General features: G+C 42.5%; 1 protein-coding gene across 1 annotated transcript; it reads right to left on the bottom strand.

Annotated features, from left to right (window-relative positions):
* Positions 1 to 319: 319 nt before the first annotated feature.
* On the bottom strand, positions 320 to 11,951 carry LOC108926584 (flotillin-1). Its single transcript, XM_018739333.2, has 13 exons — positions 11,158 to 11,951; positions 9,967 to 10,030; positions 9,336 to 9,411; positions 9,053 to 9,143; positions 8,730 to 8,873; positions 7,919 to 8,038; positions 7,738 to 7,833; positions 7,499 to 7,651; positions 7,096 to 7,277; positions 6,965 to 7,010; positions 5,104 to 5,241; positions 2,682 to 2,846; positions 320 to 2,132 (listed from the first exon to the last, which is right to left on the bottom strand). The coding sequence occupies exons 2-13, from the start codon at positions 10,007 to 10,009 to the stop codon at positions 2,097 to 2,099; spliced, it is 1,290 nt and encodes a 429-aa protein (XP_018594849.1). The 5' UTR covers positions 10,010 to 10,030; positions 11,158 to 11,951; the 3' UTR covers positions 320 to 2,096.
* Between the last annotated feature and the right edge of the window lie 1,092 nt (positions 11,952 to 13,043).

The raw sequence follows: 13,043 nt of genomic DNA, 5'->3' as shown, positions 1-13,043 counted from the left end.
GTGTTAGAGGAATGATACAGTGCATATAGACTAAGAGAGGTACAAAAATCTTAAAAGATACCACCACCATAGTTCAGCAGTACATAGTTGAGGGGGAATTAGTAGTCTTAACATGAAGTGCTACCAGTGTTAAGGAGCAGCTGTTATCATAGTTTTGAATGTAGTACTACAGTACGTCACTTATTGGTATGTCAAAGTAAAGTTCTTATTACTATGCTTCTGTAATGCTTACATTTACATTTATTGAGTTTGCTGACACTTTTCTCCAAAGCAGCTTACAATGTTAATCTACCTATAATCATTTACCCATTTATATAGCTGGGTAATTTACTGGAGCAATTTGGGATAAATATTTTGCTCAAGGCTACTACAGCTGGGCTTCAAACCAGTGACCCTGGGATCCAAAGCCAGCAGCTCTAACTACTACACTACTAGCTGCTGCTATATTTCATGCCCACATTGCAAGTGACACAATAGTTTAGATATAACAATAAATAGATAAACATTTTACAAAAATGTAAAAAGACATCCATTACCTTCACGGCCATCACATTTTATTTGCCTCTTTGGTAAGGAGGGGGGAAATATATGCTTGGACTTGACTGGTATTTAAGATGCACTTCTGGTTTGACTTCAAGGCAACAGATGCATGCAATATATCAGTGCAATGCAAAGAAACAGACAGCCAGTGAAGGACTGGTGCAAGGAGACAGGGGCAAGGAAGACACACAGACAAAGGATATGCACTGCACACTTGGGCTGAATGAGTTTCAGGAACTTCCTGATATTAAAATGCAGACAAAACTATCCACTCTAATGCTGTGGCACACACTTTACACATGCACAACCCAAAAGAGATTAGAGTGCGTACGCAATGTTTTGAATAGCAGGACAGATTAGACAGAAAAATCGGATTTTTTCGATTTAACGGACCAGGAGATACTTGTTTGCTTCCACGTCTGCATGTAAAATATTGATGTATTACAGTGGGTTCTCTTTATCCAACAATTCTTTGTCCTGCAGTTTGCCCATTCAGTAGATATGGATACACTCTTCTGACAAAGAGCAGAAAAATCCTAAGTGCAACGGAACGCATATAACAGCCAAGGCAGCATAAGCATCAACAACAGCACCTCAGTTCTCTTTAGGCATGGCCGTCTTTGCCATTTTCGTTGCGTTCACTTACGTTTTACGTTTCATTTGTGGTAATGATTACAGCTCTTCCTCTTAAATTAAGAATTTAGGTTCTTGTTGAATTCGGTACGGTTGTTGGAAGAATTGCCGGCAGTGAGGCAATTTACCGCATTACTAATGCATTGCGGTATGCAGACACAATGGCATGTTGACAAGGTACATGAAATCAAAACTAGTTAAAGAAAAAAAAAAAAAAGCCTTTCTGGCACCAAATAATAAAAGAACAAGCTACCAAGAATCAAGAAGAAAGTGGAAAGCAAAACAATTAAAACCCAAAGTCAGAAGCCAAACCTTTTTTTTTTTGTCCAATACAATCAATTTTACCAGCTAATACTCTAACAGTTCCCATCGTCAACCCTCACATTCAGATAAAATTAGTCCCCAAAGCTTTCTAAGCACTTTAGAAATTCCTCTCTCGCACACTCAAACCCCTCCAAGCCCCTGCCACTCCTTCTTCTATTTTCATTTAAAGAGTCTCTCCATCACCCTAACAGTCTACAACTGGTGCTCATTTCTCGAATCGGATGTGGCTGCTGACCAGGGTAGGGATTAGGTGTGGTCAGGTACCTGCTTACCACATACATTAATACAGTAACACAGTACAGTAACAATACTGTGCAATACTGTTCAGTAGCATACCTGGTCATCGCCCGTGCAATACAAAGTACCACTTGTAGCTCATCTCAAACAAGCGGTCATCGTATAAAGAGAACCCTCTGTATTACTTATGCTCTTACTTGCTATTACTGTTTCTCCACATGATATATTTTTGAACTGTTACAAAAGTGTAGGTACCATTCTGGTAGGTTTGTGAGATCCTGTTGTTGTACAGTGATAGAGGAAACACTGGACAGATAATGCAATGATGAGAGCAATACAAGGATATGCTGAGATCAGTCGATTCACTGAGGCTCCTCTTCACCTCCATGGCTGCCAGCCTGATTGATTATGGGTGGTATGAAATCGTGAAAGAAAATTTTGAGTACAGGATTTTATGCTGTTTCTCACCCGTTTGAGTTTGGCCAACACATTGGTGCTTTATAATATACACACACACTGTCTGAAACCGCTTGTCCCAAGCAGGGTCGCGGTGAACCGGAGCCTAACCCGGCAACACAGGGCGTGAGGCTGGAGGGGGTGGGGACACACCCAGGACGGGATGCCAACCCATCACAAGGCACCCCAAGCGGGACTCAAACCCCAGACCCACCAGAGAGGAGGACCCGGCCAAACCCGCTGTGCCACCCCACCCCCTTGCTTTATAATAATACATACATTTTATGAATTAATATATAATTTATAACATGTTTTCAGGAGGACAAAACATTAACTCTGAACTGAATCATAAAAGTGTGAATTATTGCTACTGAAGTTATTTCTACAAATTAATTATGTAGAATTGACACTGAAGTGTCACTCACACAAATCAGTTACAGAGCAGGCAGAAACAGGAACCACACAGACGATTAGTAACATCCAGTTCCCACCTGAGAAATGCTGACTCCAGTCAAACCCTCCACGGTCTCCGGCAGCCGGGTCATGATTTCCAGCACCTCTCCAGTCAGTTTGGCCGCGCCCACTTCAGAGCCTCCGCTGGAAATCATGGTTACCTTCTGCACTGCCGAAAGGGGTTTGCTGATCTCTTCTGCCATCTAGGGAAGCATAGGAGGAAATCCGGACTCAGACGACTAGGTGAAGCGGATGCCAGACTGACAGACTAAGCTGTCCCAGTATGACCACTTACAGACCCTTCCAGAAACACATAACCATTTTAACCATGTTGGCAACACGAGCACAACATCGCATTTGTGGGTGCGCGCACGCACACGCACACACACACACACACAAAATGTTAGGTCATGTTGCTACTGTTAACAGATTCAATTATTCAGTTTAATATATAATTTATAACATTTCTTAGAGGACAAAATATTAACCCTTAACAGATTCAGTTATTACACTATTCAGTGTTTCAGGTATAAAAATCAGTTACTGTTTCAGTAATCATGTACATTTGCAATATTGAAACACTCACATTTTTTAGGTCATTTCTACTGTTTTGCCAAACTACCTCTTTGGCTTAGTAGGTATTGTTTCCTCACTGCCAAATGGAAATAAGGCCTTTGGACTGGTTTTATAGGGGCATCATGGGAAGCATCCACCTTCTTGGGGAATATAGTGCCATGGGATGTTCAAAAGTGTTCAGAGCAACTGGGAGTGTGAAACGTACATTTATGTATTGTTTTTAGATATTTTATATTTCTCAAATTAATGTCTACTTGTATGGTTTTTTTTTTTTAATTGTGTATTTTATGCTATTCTGTGTTTTGCATGAGCACAACATGTAGTCTTGTTTTAAACATGGTACAGTAATACCATGCCCTACGTTGTTTTGTGTTGCGTCGATTCCGACTTTACGTCGGTTTTTTGTTAAATATATATGGAAAAATACAATTCGTCTTCAGTCGGCTGACACAACTTTAGGCTGATCAGCTGAAAATATTAAAAATTGTTAAAAACTTAAAAATCACTTAAAAACAACAAAAAGTGCAAAATCAAATAAAAATAAAGATTAAAATATATAAAATAAGGGGGCACTTATTCTATATATTTTAATCTTTATTTTTATTTGATTTTGCACTTTTTAGGCTCCGGTTCCCCGCGACCCCGTATGGGACAAGCGGTTCTGAAAATGTGTGTGTGTGTGTGTGTATATAAAATAATATATTGTAATCTATAAAATCAATTAAAAGCTTAAAAATAAAAAAAAAATATTGTCGTATTTACCAGCCATTTTTTTGGAATTTCTTTTTTCTTTACTTTAGCATTAATTGAAGTGTATACACCTAAAGGGAATGCTTATTAGGGGTTTATAGGGGGTCTAAATCGGTTTTTTAGGGGTTATTTTGTTTTCCGTCTTTTTTCGACTTAAGTCGCGCCCTTTGGAACCAATTAACGACGTAGGGTGAGGTATTACTGTATGGTCTAAGATTGGTGAGGCTTGGCAGGGGGGTGCAGTGGCGCAGCGGGTTTGGCCGGATCCTGCTCTCTGGTGGGTCTGGGGTTCAAGTCCGGCTTGGGGTGCCTTGCAATGGACTGGTGTCCTGTCCAGGGTGTGTCCCTCCCCCCTCGGCCCTGCCCCCGTGCTGCCGGGTTAGGCTCCGGCTCGTCGCGACCCCACTCGGGACAAGCGGTTTCTGACCGTGTGTGTGTGGGTGGGGCTTGTGGCATACAAGGTGGCCCTGAGTACAATGAGAAAGAGGAGACAGTAGAGCAGAGAGGTGAGGGCTTGATGGAGAAGGAAAGGAATTGTGCAGTCCCTGTACATTGTGGTATACTGTGTGCTATGCTACCTGTTTGGACTTGTAAATAGCCTGTTCTTTGCACAAGAATATTAAAATCTTTAACTGGCACTGCACTTCAGTGTCTAATTTTCCCATCTGAGAAATCGGTGGGCCCAACGGTCTCTTTTCAGCCGCACTATCCTCACTGATGAATGTTGGTGTGACACAGTCAGGAGTCAGACTATGTCATGAAAATCAGTTTGTAAAGCTTACAGCGGTGCTGGTGAAAGAGGTAGAGAGGACGATGCTCTTCCCTTTTACCATTCTCAAGGGTAACTGGACCTTCAGTGTCACCATTACACTGCCAGATGTAAAGTGATGCGAAATAGTAATGAACAAAGTTATGTAACACCAGCTGGCATTGAGAGGAAAAAGTAATTGCGCTTCTGTAACTGAACATCAGACCTTTACATAACTGTGGAGGAGCCTGTGCCTCCTTGCAAAACTGCTTCAGTTCAATAGTACTGGTAGGTTTTCGGCACAAACTGCTTGTTTCAAGTCCTACCACAGCATCTCCATAGGGTTTATGTCCACTGTATCTATGTTCTGCTTTCTTGAGACTCACCAGAGGCAGCTTCTCCAGCAACATATCCACCATAGCCCCCTCCCTGTACTCTCGGAAAGCCTCTGCCTTCTTAGCCATTTGCTCTGCTTCAGCTCTTCCCTTGGCCTCCAATGCAAAGGCCTCTGCCTCGCCTTTCACCTGCAAGTGATGGATTAGTCATATACCAAGTCCAGAGAAAGATGGATCAGGCATGCAATGAGAGTGAGCTCACAGAGAAATTGGACAGAAACAACATCACATACTCTGTAGAGCGTGGCTGTATACTCTAGTACCGAAGAAAAAGCACAAATGACAGGGTAAAGTCGACTACATGTTAGGGCAGCCCCATTAACATTACTTTAAGGAATATTTGTATAGGAAAGAGCAAAAAAATGAAAATATAAGAATTGTCTCATCAAAAACATGGCTTTATAAGGCAGTGAAAGAAGTAAAAAAAAAAATTAGCCAACTACAAAAAGAACAAGTCACCAGTAATATTCGTAAGGATAAATGATGCCATACTACTCGCTGCCCACAGTTCCTCCTGGCCTGACTTGCCTTCTCTTACACCCCTTGTCCAGTGAGGACAAGGCATTCCAACTCACGTGTTCCACAACCAGACTGGAAGCAGATTTTTAATACTCAGCCTGGTTGAGTCAGGGACAGAGGACTTTGCAAGGCAACAACGTGGCATTGTGGTACTGTAGAGCTTGAGTTCCAGACTGATTCGCTGTAATACCCCAGGAAAAGCCGAAAGCTATTATAAAGCCCGTTACTTCAATCACTGTGGAGCGTCAGACTCTTTCAAGAAGCGGGACCGAGGTTGGACTTAAGGCACGTCACGCTTTTATCTGTACGCAGACGGCTACGAGCACACACGCCACAATTGTATCAGTAGCGTAAATAATGCCTTAATTCCTCAATCAAATGAAGATTCTCTAGCATCAAACATTTGTTAACACCACACAACACCTCTAACAGCAGTGTCCTTGGGCTTTCTGGAATGACACAAAGTCATCTGTGTGTCAAATTATCAAAACGTCTCCGTTCAGTATACCACATCTCACACCCTTTTTTTGATGGGTAGACTATAGACCACTGCTACCTTGCAGTCACCTGTTGATTCTAGATCCGGAGAGATCAGCAGTGGGTTCAAGGGCTCACTACATGGACGCAGAACTACATGACTGGGGTTTCATCAATCCCAGTTGAGTTCCCTGGGTGAAAGTCTCTGATGCTGAAAGACGTGAAACACCCATTAAGACCCAGTTATATCGCTAATGATGTGTCCAGGTGTATTTCAAGATGTGTAATTAAAAAAAAAACTAATTGTGTAATACCAAAAGTGAAACAGCAGTTTCAAGACTATTTTATTATTATCTCATTTAGCCAATGCTTTTCTCCAAAGCAACACAGAATGTTAAGCTACTTATGATGTACCCATTTGTACAGCAGGGAAATTGTTTTCTTGAGCAAATCAGGGTAAGTACCTTGCTCAGGGTTACTACAGTGCAGGAGCATGGATCTGATATTTGTTAGTAATGCTACACAGTGCTTTTCATGGCATGTCCATGTGCTTTACAGATTGGAATCCATCAACAGTAATCTTGTGATCTTTACCGTTACCAAAAACGTAACATCAATGAAAAAAGATTTCTAATGGCCATTTCCAAATGCATTGTTTAACATACTTAAATACAATTTAATGATTCTAGCTTCAAGCTTTCTTCTAGGTGAGTTTTATCAGATACACTGGGAAAGGTCCACATACAGCCAATAGAGAGACCCATCAGATCCCACAGGGTACAGCAAGGCCAAAGGTCTTGGATTCTACAAGTGAAAACAAAGGAAAGAATTGAAGGAGAGAAACTGCTGAACTCACTCTAATGGATTCTGCCTCAGCCTCAGCCTCCATAATGAGCTGCGAGCTGCAGACGTTAAAGAGAGAGATTAGATGAGCTGGTCATGGGATCACCTCAGGCTTAACATTGGTGTTTGATCAGCAGGACTCACCGCTCAGCCTCAGCCAGCTTCTCCAGCCGGTATCGCTCAGCTTCTGCAGGTTTCCTAACCTTGGCCTCCAGCTCCCTCTCCTTCCTTGTTACTTCCTGCTCTTGTAGCAGGATCTGTTGAGCTCTCTCCACTACCTGTACCTGCATCTTCTCCTCCTCTATGCGCTGCTTTGTCTTGGCCACCTGAACGTGAACAACAGTTGCTACAGATAGTAGTGCAAAAATGCTGTGTAACACTTTGATTGTTGGGTTGCTGTGTTAGTCAGTCCCAGCAGTGCTGGGTGTCAGTGTGCCAATGACATGATGTTGGGGTTCACCTCAGCGGCCAGTGCAATGCAACAGTGTTAGTACTCCACTCATTTGTTAGTGTGAGAGTATTAAGTAAGAATTCGGCTCCAGACCACCTGAAGCTGGTAGGCCATCTCTGACTCCGCCTTCTTCGTGTTTACTTCGATGTCATATGTAGCTTTCTTCAGCTCAAAGTCTCTCTGGGCTTTGGCCATCTCAATCTCATTGAGGTACTGAGCAGACACTTTTTCCTGCATAGCATGGGCTTCCTATATGCATAAAAGAGTGAGGATGAGATGAGGGCTACACAAGGATCAGTTACCTGGAATGGACAGAAAGAGCAGACAAGACTCACCCTGATGACTGAATCTCTCTTGTTCTGAGCCTCTCCGATGCGAGCATCTTTCTGCACCTGAGCTGTGCGACCCTTCCCCAAGGAGTGGAGATAGTTCTGATGGAAAAGAGAGCAGATGGCATTAGTCCTGCAGACTACATTAGAGGAAGAATCAGGTGGATGAGGGAGAAAGAAGTCACACCTGGTCATCATGAATGTCTTTGAGTGTGTAGCTGACCACACTAATGCCCATGTTGACCAAGTCAGATGAGGCCACTTTAAACACTTGCTCAGAGAATTTCTTTCTATCCTTATAGATTTCCTATAAAATAAGAACAAGGGGTTAGTATAACAAAGGACAGCTGGTCACAACATGGGAGTGTTGCGTCAGGTTTCCAGTACTTATACCTGTTTGTATGCTGTGTCTCTCTGTGTGTATGGTATCTTGTTTCTGCGCGTAAGGTATACACGCATACTTGTTTTCTTAATGTAGTTGTAACTTTTACCGTCCTGTGACAAAATGTCCTCGTAAGGCAAGTAAACATTGGGAAACTGACGTTGAACGGAATACAGTAAAAGGTAAAATACATTTAAAGTAGGCTTTTAAATACAGGTGGTCTCCGATTTACGATGGTTCAACTTACGATTTTTTTCGACTTTACGATGGTGAGCTGGAGATAGACATTCAGTAGAAACCGTACTTCGAATTTTGATTTTCTCCCGGGCAAGCGATATGCGGTGCGATACTCTCTTGCGATGCTGGGCAGCGGTCCATATCTCCCAGTCTGTCACGCAGAGGTGTGGATTAGGTGTATTAAATGTACTTTCGACTTACGATATTTTTGACTTATGATGGGTTTCGCAGAACGTAACCCCATCATAAATCGGGGACCACCTGTAATGCTTCCCTTGTCTCAAAAAAAATTGTTGATGTATTTCTAAATGTTGTGTGACTGCATGTCCATCTGATAAGGGGGTGCCATGTCTTGAAATGATGTGATGATGTGGTATACCTCTACAGTAAGATGAGCGATAATGGCCCGCTGGTGACCTTCCAGTGTCTCCAGCGCAATCTGAGCAATCTCTCCTTCAGACTTCCCCATGAACATTTGACACGCTGCTGCCAACATCTCCTTGTTCTGGCCCTGAATCTTCACCTGGGCATTAGCAGTGTTTCAGGTAACACTCACTGGCAATCAGAAAGCTAAAGCTCGCAGACACTCATATTGCCTAACTACACACATACAAACCCTGCGAACACTGTAACAGACACTGTAAATAAACAAAGGCCACTTTGCTTACACAGACACTGTAAGAGGAGAAGAGTATTCTCTACCTGGGCAATTCCAGTGACAGAGATGGGCACCCCATGTTGAGTGTATACTTTGTCACTCTTCACATTCAGAGTCAGAGTGTTAAGAGATATCCTAAAAGTTACACATAGAGTTCATCTCTCATTAACAGATACCGTCTTAGCTTAGACAGTCAGGACAAACAAATTATAACAAAACCTTTGTCGCAGTATAAGCAAAAATAAATGAAAGAATGATTAAACACCAGTACTCATTGGAGAATACCGTCAAGAGCACAAAAGGATGAGCAAAGGAACATCTCAATACCTTTGGATCGTCTGAATACAGGGAAACACAAACACCCGGCCTCCAACAATCATTAGGGGAGGGGAACGGCAGAACCCTGAAAAAAAACAGTGTGTGGGGAAGGGTGTATGAGAAAACGCCTAACGCAGTATAGCTGTGTTTAAACATAAGAAAAGTGTGTAGAGGCAGGTCTGTCTTAGACTATGGGATTCAAATGGTGAACTAGTGTGAGATATGTCAGTCATAAATATGTAGCCTCTTCATTTTTATTCGCTGTTTTTCTTGGTCAGGGTCACGGAGCTCCCTATATCATTGGGCGCAAGGCTGAAGGGAGGTACACCCTGGATGGGACACCAGTCCATCACAGGGTAGTCACACACTATCTCACTCACTCTTGCAGACACTATGGGCAACTCAGTGTCACCAGTTGACTTAAACTGCATGTCTTTGGACTGTGGGAGGAAACCCCTGCAGACATGGGCAGAGCACACAAACTCCACACACACTGAGTTAGATTCAAACTTGTGCCCAAACAGCTCAAGCTGTGTGAGGCAGCAGCAGTACTTGCTGCACACCCATGCCACCCATATATATGTAATATTTAATGATATTAAGAAATAATGATTAATGGACATACAAAGGAATATCTTACCGGACACCACCATAGCTTCATTGGGACCACAAGTGTAGAACATCTTTGGGCTGAACTTGTTGCACTACTAAGAGAAAGACATAAACAGAGTATAGTACCATAAACATAAACTTGCCTTTAGAACTGAAACTCTAACAGGGTGAAGTATCCCTTCATAAGCCTGTCATCCTCCCAGTCCTGTACAGAAAAGTTCTAGCAAATGCTCTTCAGTCCCGGTCTTCTGAGTTGCTACCTGTTTACTCACGCCAGTGCAGGAAAGTGCATTTGAACAAATACTAGTAAAATAAAAGGTACATATGTGGAACATACCCATGCACACATGGATACAGCTGTGCAGTTCATTTTGCACAAATCTCTGTCAATTTTCCCCAAGAAATATTCATCTAAAGAAATAAATGTTCCATTAAGTTTGATTAATTAATTAATTATAATTAATACATAATAATCAATCAATCAATTAATTAAGTAGTTGGATATCTTATTAATTGACTCAGATTAATTCTTAAAGAGAAACAGCAGTTAATTGGAAAACACTGAGTTTTATAGTCACAAAAGGTGAGGGCACACATTTTAATCCGGAGAAGCGTTACTTTCTGATCTTTCATTCATTTCTCCGGCAAAAAAGTACATGTAAATGTAAAAAGCATCCACAATATTCATCCGATTTCACTGGCCCTGTACAAACAGACGCTCCCAGCCCCCCAGGGGGATAACACGGGATTTATAATGACTGATCAATCCAAAATACCGCGTTTTCTCCCATAATTACAGTATATTATGTTTGGCAGGTGCCAGTCAGTGCTGAGGGCAGCTCAGCTGGAAAGATGCGGCTCCACCGCTTTTGGCCACGCATGGACGGCACCACGCCCAGGCCACCGCCACCGCCACCGTCCTTCCTTCGCCCTGCTCATAAATGCAGGAGTATGAATCATGAGAGCACACCTACCTATTCTCGATCTAGCTGTATCGAAATGCAGGAAGGCTGTGTGACATACATACAATACATGATGATAATGCGCTATGTATTCCGAGCGGAAACTTGCGAGCACAATGAAATGAGAATTCCCGCAAATTGATTGCGCGAGACGAGTCACGCAGAAATAGGAACAGCAGCACTTTTTTTTGTTTTTTTTTTTTTTTTTTTTGCGAACTGCATCCCGCTCAGAAGATCCATCCATTGTGTCGACCTACCGGTCGGGAATCGCTGCAGTGAACGTGGTCGCGCGTCAAAAATTCGAGCAAAAGTCGAGCTTGTGTGCTGCAGAGGCACCCTCCTCCGTCGATCCGGTACAGAGCTACTCTGCTGCTGTCGTTTTTCCCCTCTGTGTCTGTGTACGAAAAACGGTGTAGCGAGCTGCGCACCCACGCGCACGCGGACGAAACCCCTCATCTGGGAGGCGTCGCGTGGGGTAGAACAAGCTTCTCATTTTAGATCGGCAAGGTACACTTCGGGATTTTCTTTTTTTTTTAAATTTTGCATCGTTGATATTTTTAATTTTTAGACCAGTGCATCGTAGGCTTCGCTGCGGTCCTGACGTTCCGACATTTTTATCCTACGTAACGTAGTGGATATAGCTTTATAATTTTTTGTATTTTTTTTTGACTGTTTTTACATTCAGGCTCAGGGCTCATTGCACTTAGCTGGTTCTCACATTTCGTATGAAAAAAAACCTTATAAGCATTTTAGCGAAATGGACAGTGATGCCAAACCGGGCTGTTTTCATACCGTTTAAACCGCTACCTTCCCTGCGCGACGAAAATGTGCCATTGTGTGCGGGTGGGGTTACCAGTGCTCTTTCTCAGTTTTACAATGCGCAGATTCACTTTTAATGTTAATCTCATAAAAATATGTCTGTGTTTTAATAGATGTTTCCCTTCGTCTTATGATGAATTTGTATTTTTTTTCCCTGCTCTATTATGCATGCATGTAGGGGAGAACGGAGTAAATGGAACCAGCGGGTAAAATGAGCCACCCCCTGTATCTAGGTAACCACAAACAAAAGTAATCATGTGACCACAAATTAAGGAAGTATAGTTTACATTACTCAATCCATCTTGCACTCAAACACATGGAGGGAATGGTAAGAAAACCAGAGCAAAAAAAAAAACTGATTTTTGTCATGCCAAGGGAATTCATCATGTTACGAAAATTATCAGTCGTCTTGTGTCTTCATTAGAATAAATAAGTTTTGGACATTGTTACATGTTAATTGAAGTCAGTGTAAGCTACAAAACAAGGTAATAAATTTAGCATAATTGTAGGTCTGAGCTACTGTGTGAAACACTCACTCACTCACTCACTCACTCACTGTCTACAACTGCTTATCCCAAGCAGGGTCACGGCAAGCTGGAGCCTAATCCAGCCAGCAGCATGGGGTGCAGGGCTGCAGGGAGAGGGGACACACCCAGGACGGGATGCCAGTCCGCCGCAAGGCACCTCAAGCAGGACTCGAACCCCAGACCTGCCAAAAATACTGTCAAATAAAATACCACAGCCTGCAAGGTACTACAATTAACTTTTAATTTAGCTGAAACTTTTCTAAAAAGGGAATTACAATATTCGGTTTGTATACTGAGCTATTTACAATTATTTACCCATTTATATGGCTTGGAAATTTTTGCTAGACCAATTCAGGGCAAGTATCTTTCACACGGTCATAGGTACTACAGCAAATGTCTTTCACAACAGTGCATGAGAACAGGGATAGTGGTGGATGGAGGTGCATAGTTTAATACAATGAGAATGAAACTGAATAATAAGTCAATTTGTCTACTTTGCAGGGGCATGATGGCGCAGTGGGTTTGGCTGGGTCCTGCTCTCCGGTGGGTCTGAGGTTCCAGTCCCACTTGGGGTGCCTTGTGATGGACTGGGTGTGTCCCCTCCCCCTCTAGCCTTACACCCTGTGTTGCCAGGTTAGGCTCTGGTTCATCGGGACAAGCAGTTTCAGACGTGTGTGTGTGTGTGTGTGTGTGTGTGTGTGTGTGCTTGTCCACTTTTTAATGGGGTAGGTTCTGTTAAAAATATAGTTTATAAGCTGTGATAAATAAATAGTCTAATGCTTCTATCCACTGATCCA

The sequence above is a fragment of the Scleropages formosus genome, chromosome 7, assembly GCF_900964775.1.
Source record: "Scleropages formosus chromosome 7, fSclFor1.1, whole genome shotgun sequence".
NCBI classification, from domain to species: Eukaryota; Metazoa; Chordata; class Actinopteri; order Osteoglossiformes; family Osteoglossidae; genus Scleropages; species Scleropages formosus.
The sequence above is the reverse complement of the archived record's forward strand: the minus strand, read 5'-3'. Positions and strand labels throughout refer to the sequence as shown.